A 12,208-nucleotide genomic window follows, 5' to 3' on the forward strand; every position below is an offset into this window, starting at 1 on the left:
CATACGACTCCTCAGAGCCTTTCCTCTGCCTTAGTGCTTTCCTCAGCATTTCTTTGTATTACCTTAAGTTGGTTCTCCAACTCAATAATTTGCTTTTCCATTTTTGCTACCTGTTGGAACAAGCATACTAGCCAGACTGCCTTTTCCTGGAATTTATGGTGGCTCTTACTCTCTGTCCATTCACTTGCAGCCTGTACTGGCTGCTCCGCTCCTGTGAGAGCTAATACCCACGGTTTTGTGAGATTAATTTTCTTGAATAGGAGGAAATTCTCTTCCATTTTACTCCTTTCTCTCTTCTCCTCTGGTAAGTCACAAATTCCACTCCACCGTAGTCCTGCCGTGGTCGCCATTGTAACGAAAAGGGTTCCCTTTACTCCACAACAGGCTGGTATTGGGTGTCACAGATAACTGTGGTTGTCTCTCTTCAGCAGGGTTAAAACCACGACCCGGAAGTGTCGCACTGGGACAGCTTCGCAAGAGAAAGGGGACAAGTCTCACTGTTTATACCTAACCAGTGAGGTTGTCCTTATGCCACACCAGTTACCTTGACTGCCACCTACGCCTGTGTGAGTCTTTCTCCTGTGATGGCGAAATGTCACCCGGAAGCACCTCACTAGTGAAACTTCACAAGAGAGAGAGAAAGAGGGACCACTGTTTATCCCTAACCAGTGGCCTCTCTTGAGTGAGCATGTTCGAAGCGCTCAGATTCCATTTTCTGGTCCTTGACTACGGGATTATGTCCTGGAAATTATCGTGACTTGACCAGAACGGACAGTGAAAGAAAGGTGAAACCACAATAATGGTAGTTTTAAAATAATTTTGGAACAACATCGAGGGCCGAAGGGCCCATACTGCGCAGTAATGTTCTATGTTCTATAATTAATTCATTCAAGAAAAATTAAGTCTTCTGCAACTCAGATTACCTTAGTGCTTACCTTACCTTACACACACAAACATCGATTATGAAATATTATGTGTAAAACAAGAGACTAAACGGCACATCGAAAATTCTTACAGCTTACACAGATTTACTTTAGCGACGCAAACACAGATACACTGATATATTCACTCACCCACCCCAAACCTCAACAAGCTATACTAATTGGGAGTTTTCTGTGAGCTGGAGGAATATACTCACCCCGCCAGGGACAGGCTAGTTAAAAAAAACACTGACACAGATTTCTTTAGATCTTCTTCCAAGCTGGCCGGTCCTTGCGGTTGTTGTTCCTCCGTTTCTCGTGGTCTGTTTTCAGCAAGGCGAAGTGTGTGTCAAGCAAGAGAGTAGAGTTCTCCCAACAGTTCCTCAGACTTAACTTTTTAAGGGTAAACCCTGAATGGGTCAAACACTGACCCTCCCACAGGTGAGTTCCAGGACAAAGGAAGTATTCTGATTGTTGACAGAATGGAAGTGATCAAGTTCCCCAATCGAAAGGTGTCATAAGGTAATTTGATTTTAATCAGTGCCCTAACAAAAACTTGCAATGTCTCTGTTTTCTGCTGGTCTCTTGACAATGGTCGCTGGAGATAACTTTAATTGTTATCCCATTCAGGTATTGTGAGTCTTTCTGGCTTGGGCCGCAAGTGATTTGCCCCTGGTCTCTGAATGAGATCGGGCTGTTTCATGACTCAAGGCCTGTTTGTCTTGATTCAGTTGTCTGCCTGCAGGCATGGTTTGTACAGCAATCTGTCCATGTAAAATGGAATGTCCTGTTCCAACATGTCCAGTTAATTTTGGTCCTTTGATGAGTTTGCGACAACTTACAACCCCCAAAGAATACAACACTAAGTAATCCTTTAAGCTTTCCTTGTAACATCCATAATACAGAAGAAACACCTTTAACAGAAGCACATTAGGTTTATATTCACTACTGAGAACATTTATAATTCTGAATTCACCAAATGATCAAGAGATAGTCTTTTGATGGCAGAGAGAACAGCAGTACACCTGCTTTCAGCTGCAAACTGAAAACGAAACTAAAACACACCCGGCAGCAAACAGCCTAAAACAGCCTAAAACGGAAGTAAAAAGCCGACAGAAGCCCAGCTCCACCCACTCTCTGACATCACTGCAGTAATAAACACCCATTTCTTCAAGGTACTCTCACTACAGATATTTATATACACACCCATTTATGAACACCCATTTCTTAAAGGTACTCTCACATGACAATGGGCGAAATTCTCCCAAAATGGGAGAAATCGTCAAACTGTCGAACTGTCAAACGTCAAATCGTCAACATCGCGCCCCTTCCCGACGGGGGACCGATTCTGGTCCCCCGTCGGGGCTAGCAGCTCGACGTCGGAGGCTCCGACAAGTCGGGCTTAACGAACTTAACGAAAATCGTTAAGCCCGCTTGTCGGACTTAGCGCCGGCTGACACGTCATATGACGTCAGCCGCGCATGCGCAGGTGGGAAGACTCCACCCGCGCATGCGCGGGTGACGTCATCGCGTTTTTGCGCGAAACCCGCGCATGCGCGGTCCGGGTTGCCCCTCAGCCGCCCCGCGTATTGATACTGCGGGGCGGCGGAAGGACAAATAGTGCGCGGGCATCGGGCCCGCTGCCCGCGATCGGTGGGCACCGATCGCGGGCCCATGGTACCCTTGGCACGGCCGTGGTACTGCCGTGCCAATCGGTGCCATGGTTATTTTTTTCCAGGTGGTCACGGCGTTTTTACGAACGGCAGGACCAGGTGTGTTTGCCGTTCGTAAAAAGGTCGTAAAGGGCTGGGACTTCGGCCCTTCTAACAGCTGTGAATCGCTGCCGGCCGTAAAAAAACGGCGGCAGCGATTCGTGTCGGGATTTCGGCGGGGGGGGGGAGAATAGCGGGAGGGCGCCAAAAAAGTCGGGAAGGCCCTCCCGCTATTCTCCCAGCCGTCGTGGGGGGGGGAGAATTTCGCCCAATATGTCCATAGCACGATAACAAAGCAGCTACCATCACAGCCACTCCGAGCTGCAGAAACAGTCTCTTAAAAACAAGTTATTGTCAAACGGGCAACCGGTTAAGATCCAAAACTCGAACCAAGAAGATTGTGCCTTTGATGAAACTGGAGAAAATTTCACAAACGTGGCTAAATTACATGGTAATTATCTGCTGGATTTTGCTCATAGACTTATATAACATTGGATGTTGTTTGGAAACAAAAAGGTGTCTCAGAGTTCAGGAAATGTAGGTAGCTGGGAGCCACGCGGTAACTTCATGTAATACTGTGTGTGTATAGTCATCAGTGTAATTACGTTGTCGTGTATTATAGTCCTTCTCGTTCTGCATTTTTTTCTTTTAATAAATATTTTTTATTAATTGATCACACAAAGACTGGACTATTCCTCTCTGTTCGCATATCTTTTCTCACAGTATGCCATATTGAAAATATACACCACTAAGTACCAAAGTTCCAAGTTATGCTTCTGGGTTTTGGGACATCCTCGTATTTAATATCAGCAGGGTTCTAAACAAAAACTGGAGTTCTTTGATTGGGATTTTGAAAGGATAATTCTTTGGGTATATGGGAATTTGTGACTTTGAAATGTATAGAGAGTGGGGAAAGTGTGGAACCAATTAAAGAGGTGTGTGATTTAAAAGGATTTGAAAGGATGTCCCGAAGCGTGGTACATTGGCGAGACCATGCAGACACTGTGACAATGAATGAACGGGCATCACGCGACAATCACCAGGCAGGAATGTTCCCTTCCAGTCGGGGGAACACTTCAGCAGTCAAGGGCATTCAGCCTCTGATCTCCGGGTAAGCGTTCTCCAAGGCGGCCTGCAGGACACATGACAATGCAGAATCGCTGAGCAGAAACTTATAGCCAAGTTCCGCACGCATGAGTGCGGCCTCAACAGGGATCTTGGATTCATGTTGCATTACATTCACCCCCCCACCATCTGACCTGGACTTGCAAAATCCTACCAACTGTCCTGGCTTGAGACAATTCACACCTCTTTAACCTGGGATTACCCCTATCTCTGGATCTGTAAAGCTTTGATTACCCGCAAATGCTCGCATTCCAAGCATTGTCTGGCATCTTTGACTTTGATATATATATGGGGCAGCACGGTAGCATGGTGGTTAGCATAAATGCTTCACAGCTCCAGGGTCCCAGGTTCGATTCCCGGCTGGGTCACTGTCTGTGTGGAGTCTGCACGTCCTCCCCGTGGGTGCGTGGGTTTCCTCCGGGTGCTCCGGTTTCCTCCCACAGTCCAAAGATGTGCGGGTTAGGTGGATTGGCCATGCTAAATTGCCCGTAGTGTCCTAATAGTAAGGTTAAGGGGGGATTGTTGGGTTACAGGTATAGGGTGGATACGTGGGTTTGAGTAGGGTGATCATTGCTCGGCACAACATCGAGGGCTGAAGGGCCTGTTCTGTGCTGTACTGTTCTATAATTCTATATGTTTCTGGAACATATCTCTTTATTCACCTGAGGAAGGAGCAGTGCTCCGAAAGCTCGTGTTTGAAACAAACCTGTTGGACTTTCACCTGGTGTTGTAAGACTTCTTACTGTGCTCACCCCAGTCCAATGCCGGCATCTCCACATCATGATTTATAATGAGGTGACTGCAACATGACTCTTGCCATGGCTAAGATTCATTTGGGATTAGACAATATAATGTTGGAAAGTTTGAAAAGTGTACCTAAAACTAAATTGCTGAATATGTTACAATTAAGATTGCCTACTGAGGTAATTGAAATAGCGAAGCATTTAAATGTAGAATTGTCAGATAGACCAAATATTTTGAAAAGTGAGGAAATTAAATAACATAGCGGGGAGATGTTTATATTTGCAAAGACACTTTCAAAACTTGATGAAAAGGATGTGGAGGCATTTTAAAATTAATTTGAGAAAATAGCGAGACAAATGAAATGGTTGCAAGATATTTGACGTTGCTCTTACAGAGTAAACTCATAGGTAGGGCTAATGAATTCTCTCACATCTTTGTCAGAGGAAAGGTCTAAGGAGTATGATACAGGGAAGAAAGATATATTGAGTGCCAATGAGACAGTACGGAGGCTTACAGATAAAGGATCTGAAATGTAAGAAAACATTCTGGCCAGACTTATATTGAATTTGACAGGATTCAATAAAATACTTTTGATAGATGGGTGAGAGCATTAAAAATAGAAGAAAGAAATCAGACTTTTAGAGAAATAATTCTGCTGGAAGAATTCAAATGTTCATCACCTGCAGTGAAAAGAACTTATGTGGAGGAACTAAGAGTTAAAACTGCAAGGCAAACTGTGGAGCTTGCGGATGACTATGAATTGGTTCATAAGTCAAAGCCTTTTTTCGACACACTTTTAAGAAAGTTAGAAAATGCGAAGATGTCAGAAAAGACAGTCAAGCAGGTGGTTGAAAATTCCAAGGAGACTTCCATACAGTGGCACAATGGTTAGCACTGCTGCCTCACAGCGCTAGGGACCCAGGTTCAATTCCATCCTTGGGTGACTGTCTGTGTGGAGTCTGCACTTTCTCCCTCTTTCTGCATGGGTTTCCTCCTAGTCCAAAGATTTGCAGGTTAGGTAAATTGGCCATGATCAATGTATGGGGTGAAGTGGATGGTAAAGGGGGATACATATTAGCAAGATTAAAGGATTGCTTGGCTAACAAGGAGCTAGAGTCGGGGTTGTAAGGATCCTCTTGTAACTCCTTATCTAATCCTTGTGTCCCTTTAAGCCCTGTCTTCCTGGCTGTTTTTGCTGGCTGCTGTTTTTAAAACTACAGATGTCTAATTAGAATGGAGATGACTACTTTCCCGAAGCTCCCAGGTTGTGCAGAGAGAGCGCAAGGTATTTTGTCCCAAGCCCTCAGCTTAGAGTGATCTGCTTTAGCTACCAGTGTAACATCTCACAGGCTAGCTGGATACATTTTAAATTGCTAGGCCGAGAATTAATATAGAGAGCCCAGACCTGTTGTACTGCTTTCCAGGTCTTAAGCAGAAACTGAAAGCCAAAATGAAACCTGCCTTTCTGCTCCAGAAGTTTCAGAAAGGCTCCACCAATCCCTATTGAAAATAGAAAATGCCTTGGAATTTCAGGAGAGGGGATTAGCTGCTAGCCAAGACCATCAAAATGACATCACGAACCATGCACAATGCACACTTCATGGAGGGGTGTTCCTGGGCCAGTTCAAATAGCAGCTCACAGTGGGGGAGTTTAAAAACACTCTCCATATCCAGCCAGGCCTGTAAAGGTAACTTCTGATTAAAAGGCTGGGGAGCTGAATCTGATTTAACTCAGCTGATGTTCTGTGTTTCTCTCTACAGTCAGTTCAACCTGCAGAAGGGTCCATTTCAGCAGGATAGAGGGGTTGGATAAAAACCTAGTGAAATCGTCAGGTGTAGAATTCTAATAGCATCTCAGTAAGTCTGAGTGCCAGTCTGGTTTCATTCAACTGAAAGTGACTCCCAGGAAGAATTCTACAGTCTACATGCTCTAATTGAAGGCAGCCAATGAAAGATCCAAACCGTGATTTCAACATTTTGCGTTCTTGGAAGATCACCAACTACAAAGACTACAACCTGACCAGCAACGATCTATCACTATCCCAATTTCAATCCCTGTTATTTTTAACTTTTCCTACCCTGCACCCCCCCCCCCCCCCACTTTGTGCCCGACATGTTTGTGTCTGGGTGGAGGGTGGGATGGGGTTAGGGGAATAATTAGATTAGTAGACCATTATTCCATTACATGTTTAGCTTTTCTCTTATTATAATAAAGTTTCTTAATATTTTACTTACAAATCTGGTGTCTATAAGTCATTGGAGCAGTCAAGGGTCAAAGATCCGAGGAAAATATACAAATTATTGCTTAATTCAATTATGTTGGGGCTCCGGGATCTGTACGGCTGGAATTGACTGTGCACTCGCCCAGTATGTTGTAATAGGATAAATAGGTATTTTTGGAGTTGGCAGCTGTAACTAGTGGTGTGCCACAGAGATCAGTGCTGGCACCTCAACTATTTGCAATTTCTATCAATGACTTGAATGAAAGGACTGTTTTTAAAACTACACTTTTGATTTTGAACTGAAACTCCCCGGTGTGACCTGCTATTTGAACTCACCCAGAAACACCCTCCATTGCTACAATTGCTGATGAAACTAAGATAGATAGAAAAACAAGTTGTCAACAGGAGGTAAAGAGCACAAAGGGGCATAGGCAGGTTAAACGAATGAGCAGAAATTTGACAGATGGAGTATAATGTGGGAAAATGTGAACTTGTCCACTTTGGCAGAAAAACATTGAAAAAAATGTATACAATTTATATAGAAACTACAGAAACTCCTTTTTTCTCTTTAAAGTACCCAATTCATTTTTTTTTTGCAAATTAAGGGACAATTTAGCATGGGTAACGCTGCACAGCTTTGGACTGTGGAGGTGAAACCCACGCAAAGAGAGAATGTGCAAACTCCACATGGACAGTGACCCAGGGCTGGGATCGAACCCGGGTCCTCGGTACCGTGTGGCAGCAGCGCTAGCCATTGTTCCACCCGAGACTAAAGAATTCTGTGGTACAAAGGGATGCTGGTACATGGCTCATGGGTGGCATGATGGCACAGTGGTTAACACTGCTGCCTCACAGCATCAGGGACGTGGTTTTGATTCCGGCCTTGTGTGACTGGCTGTGTGGAGTTTGTGCATTCTCCTCGTGGCCGTGGGCTTCTTCTGGGTGTTCCAGTTTCCTCCCACACCCAAAGATGAGCGGTTAGGTGGATTGGCCATGATCAATGTGCAAGGTTACAGGGATATGGCGGGGGAATGGACCAAGATAGAGTGGTCTTTTGGAGGGTGGATGCAGACTTGATAGACCAAATGGCCGCCTTCTGCATTGTATTGATTCAACAAGTTAGATTCTATGGAGTGCACTTCAAAGTAAAAAAGACAGTGCTGAGGGAACGTCAGGATTAGTTAAAGAGGTCATGAACAGCCAGGAATAAAACAGTAAAAATCACATCATCCAGAGTCACAGGGAGCACCGCCCACCCCCATCCTCTTCCCAGTCCACAATACTCGCAGGCCCCCGATACTTCCCCAGTCACTGAAACCCCCTCACTATTCCCCTCAATTCCTTACCCCTTTCTCCTAAGCCCCGCCCCCAGCGCCCCGCCCCCACTGCCCCGCTAGCCCCGCCCACCGCTCCGGCCCCACGGCCACGGCCACGCCCCCCGTAGCCCAGCCCCGCCCCATGGTCCCTGCCATGTGCTGCAGGTTGGCCCCGCCTCGCTTACATGATTTCCGGAGCCGATTCGGGCGCGGTGGCGGTGAGAGTGTTTCCGGGTCGCGGTTTGGGCGGGTAGTGTCTCCGGGTCAGTGTCTCCCGGGAGACGGCAGTGAGCACGGGCCCCGGGGCCGCTCAGTTGGTGAAGCGAGTGTACAGCGCCGGCTCCATGAGCGCACAGCGGCGGCCGTCGCGGCGGAGCGAGGCGGGGGAGGTGGGGCTGAGCCGGCCGCCTTCAGTCTCCCGGCAGGGCCCGAGCCGCGGGAACCCGGCGATGGGGAGCGGCCTCGGGCTGAAGTGGCTCCTCCAGCAGCCCCTGTCTCGGCAGCAGCTGAAGCGCCTGGAGGAGCACCGCTACCGCAGCGCCGGAGCCTCGTTACTCGAGCCCCTCATGCAGGCCTGGTGGGAGCGGCTGGTCCGCCGCCTGCCCCTCTGGATCGCTCCCAATGTCATCACCATCACCGGACTGGCTCTCAATGCCTGCACCACCCTCATCCTCATGGTGTACTGCCCGACCGCCACTGAACAGGTAAACCCTATAGAATCCACAGGATACACTGCCCGACCGCCACTGAACAGGTAAACCCTATAGAATCCACAGGATACACTGCCCGACCGCCACTGAACAGGTAAACCCTATAGAATCCACAGGATACACTGCCCGACCGCCACTGAACAGGTAAACCCTATAGAATCCACAGGATACACTGCCCGACCGCCACTGAACAGGTAAACCCTATAGAATCCACAGGATACACTGCCCGACCGCCACTGAACAGGTAAACCCTATAGAATCCACAGGATACACTGCCCGACCGCCACTGAACAGGTAAACCCTATAGAATCCACAGGATACACTGCCCGACCGCCACTGAACAGGTAAACCCTATAGAATCCACAGGATACACTGCCCGACCGCCACTGAACAGGTAAACCCTATAGAATCCACAGGATACACTGCCCGACCGCCACTGAACAGGGAAACCCTATAGAATCCACAGGATACACTGCCCGACCGCCACTGAACAGGTAAACCCTATAGAATCCACAGGATACACTGCCCGACCGCCACTGAACAGGTAAACCCTATAGAATCCACAGGATACACTGCCCGACCGCCACTGAACAGGTAAACCCTATAGAATCAGCAGGATATAGTGGCCGACCACCGCTGAAAAGGTAAACTCTTTAGAATCCACAGGATATACTGACCTTCCACCACCAAACAAGTACACCCTATAGAATCCATAGGACACAACTCACTATGTACACTGCCTGCTCTCCACTGAACAGGTAAACCCCTGTAGGATACACCTCACCCTGTGTAGGTTACCCTACACTCGCCACAGGTAAATACCTATAGGGTCCAAAAGGTACGACACATGATGTAGGTTATCATACACTGACTGTCACAGAGCAGGCAATCTGCCCCCATGTCCTAGAATCCATAGGATGCACCTCGCCATGTGGGTTACCGTACACTGCTCAACTGCATCTAAATGAGTAAACCCCTATTCAATCCATAGGATATAATCCAGTGCCGAATGGCCAGATTATTAAATGTGTAGAATATTTGTATACCTGACCTGGCCAGCACAAAGCAGAAGCATAGAAATTAACTTTTTCTTCTTTCTCTCGTAAGAAGTCTTATAACGCCAGGTTAAAGTTCAACAGGTTTGTTTCAAACACTAGCTTTCGGAGCACTGCTTCCTGAGGAAGGAGCAGTGCTCCGAAAGCTAGTTGTAAGACTTCTTATGCTCACCCCAGTCCAACGCTGGCATCTCCACTTCATTCTCTTGAGCCTGTTTCACAATTTGCCCAGGCTGTGGGCTAATCTTTAAGCCTTCTCCATTCAACTGATATGGCTCCATATCACTTTTCTTGATTAGCAAAAATGTATCTGTCAAAGATTTAAAATGAATAAATGGGCTCTCATTTTGTGAGTCAGATATCACACTTCTGCCACTCTTTGTGAAGAAATGTTTCTTAACTGCTCTCCTGAATGACCTGCCGTCAGTGGGGGAAAAAAGTGTCTCGACCTAATCTGTGGAGCCTGACAGCCTGGTGAAATCTTTTGGATGAGACCTTTTACCGAAGCTCCTTCTGCCCCCTCGGCTGGATGTAAAAGATTTCATGGCACTATTTTGAAGAAGAGCAGCGCAGTTATTGCTGGTGTCCTGGACAATATTTATCCCTCGATCAATATCTCACAAACAGATTATCTAATGAGTATCGCAATGGTTTTCTGGGAGAGAGTTCCAAACCTCTAACACTCTTTGAAGAAGTGCTTCCGAATATTTCTTCTGAACGGTCTGGCCCTAATATTTAGACTATGCCTCCTAGTTCTAGAATCTCCAACTGGTGGAAATAATTTATCTTTACCCTGTCTTTTCCTGTTAATATCTTGAATACTTCGATCAGATCACCCCATAACCTAAATTCTAGTGTAAACATTGTATCTGTGTAATCTTGTAACTGAACTGATACCCTTGTAGTCCAGATATCATTTTTGTAAGCCTACGTTGCACTCCCTCCAAGGTCAAAGTATCCTTCCTAAGGTGTGTCTAGAACTGCTCATGGTGCTCCAAATGGGGTCTGACCAGGGTTTTGTAAAGCAGCAGCATAACGTCTGCGTCTTTATACTCCAGTCCTCTAGATATAAAGGCCAGCATTCCATTTGTCTTTTTGATTACTTGCTGTACTTCTTTGTGGCATTTAAAGATCTTTCCACCCGAAACTCCCCCAGCCAAAGTCTCTTTGGACATCCACTGTACCTAACCGTTTTCTATTTCGAAAGTACTCTGCTCAATCCTTTTTTGGTCCAAAATGGATAGCCATTTATCCATGGATACACTTGCTTACATTAAATTCCATCTGCCACAATTTTGCCTCTTCACTTCGTCTGTCAATATCTCCTTGCAATTTTGTTATTTTCTAGACCGTCTACAATGCCCACCTAACTTTGTATCATCAGTATATTTGGATATATGACTTTCTATGTCTTCATCCAAGTCATTGATGATTAATGTGAATAATTGAGGTCTCTCATTTAAGATAGAGGTGGGGGAAGTGTTTCGAGGGTCGTGGTTCTGTGCTGGTGGCTGGGCCATTGAATATTTTTAAGGCTAAGTAAAATTTTTGACTGACCTGTGAGTCAAAGAGGTATCGGGGGTAGACAGGAGAGTAGTGGCCACATTCTGAACAGCCAAAATCTTCACAAATGGTACAGCAGACTCAAGGGGTTGAATGGCCTACTCTTCCAAATTAATTTGGTTGGATGATGAAGGTGGTGCAGAGAATGCTATGCAAATGGACCTTCAAGATGCTCGATGAAGTGATGTATAGTAGATCACTGAGCAAAAGTGAAGCCTTTGGGGTTAAAGGGGCAAAGACTGTGGATTTTAAAAATGGCGAAATGGCAGAAAACTAGGTGTACAATAGCATAGTGGTTATGTTACAGTGCTAATAATCCAGAGATTTGGACCAGTGATGCACGATTTCAAGGTGAGAGGGGGAAAGTTTAAGGGAGATGTGTGTGGAAAGTTTTTTACGCAGAGGGTGGTGTGTGTCTTTGCCAGAGGAGGTGGTAGAGGCTGGCACGATAGCATCATTTCAGATGCATCTAGACAGATATATGAACAGGCGTGGAACAGAGGGAAGTAGATCCTTGGAAAATAGGCGACAGGTTTAGAACATGGAACAGTACAGCACAGAACAGGCCCTTCGGCCCTCGATGTTGTGCCGAGCCATGATCACCCTACTCAAACCCACGTATCCACCCTATACCCGTAAATTACTTTTTAGGACACTACGGGCAATTTAGCATGGCCAATCCACCTAACCCGCACATCTTTGGACTGTGGGAGGAAACCGGAGCACCCGGAGGAAACCCACGCACACACGGGGAGGACGTGCAGACTCCGCACAGACAGTGACCCAGCCGGGAATCGAACCTGGGACCCTGGAGCTGTGAAGCATTTATGCTAACCACCAT

General features: G+C 46.4%; 1 protein-coding gene across 2 annotated transcripts in view; it reads left to right on the forward strand.

The window, feature by feature from the left end:
- The first annotated feature begins 8,243 nt into the window (after nt 1-8,243).
- Nucleotides 8,244-12,208, forward strand: part of LOC119978213 (choline/ethanolaminephosphotransferase 1-like) — a 39,380-nt gene continuing 35,415 nt past the window's right edge. Inside the window, exon 1 of one of the 2 annotated variants that reach the window (XM_038819658.1) lies at nt 8,244-8,743. In XM_038819658.1, coding sequence (XP_038675586.1) covers nt 8,384-8,743 — 360 coding nt within the window. In that variant the 5' untranslated portion in view covers nt 8,244-8,383. The remainder of the gene's footprint in view (nt 8,744-12,208) is intronic. The other variant, XM_038819657.1, reaches the window with a different exon arrangement.

This window comes from Scyliorhinus canicula, chromosome 15 (assembly GCF_902713615.1).
Source record: "Scyliorhinus canicula chromosome 15, sScyCan1.1, whole genome shotgun sequence".
Lineage (NCBI taxonomy): Eukaryota > Metazoa > Chordata > Chondrichthyes > Carcharhiniformes > Scyliorhinidae > Scyliorhinus > Scyliorhinus canicula.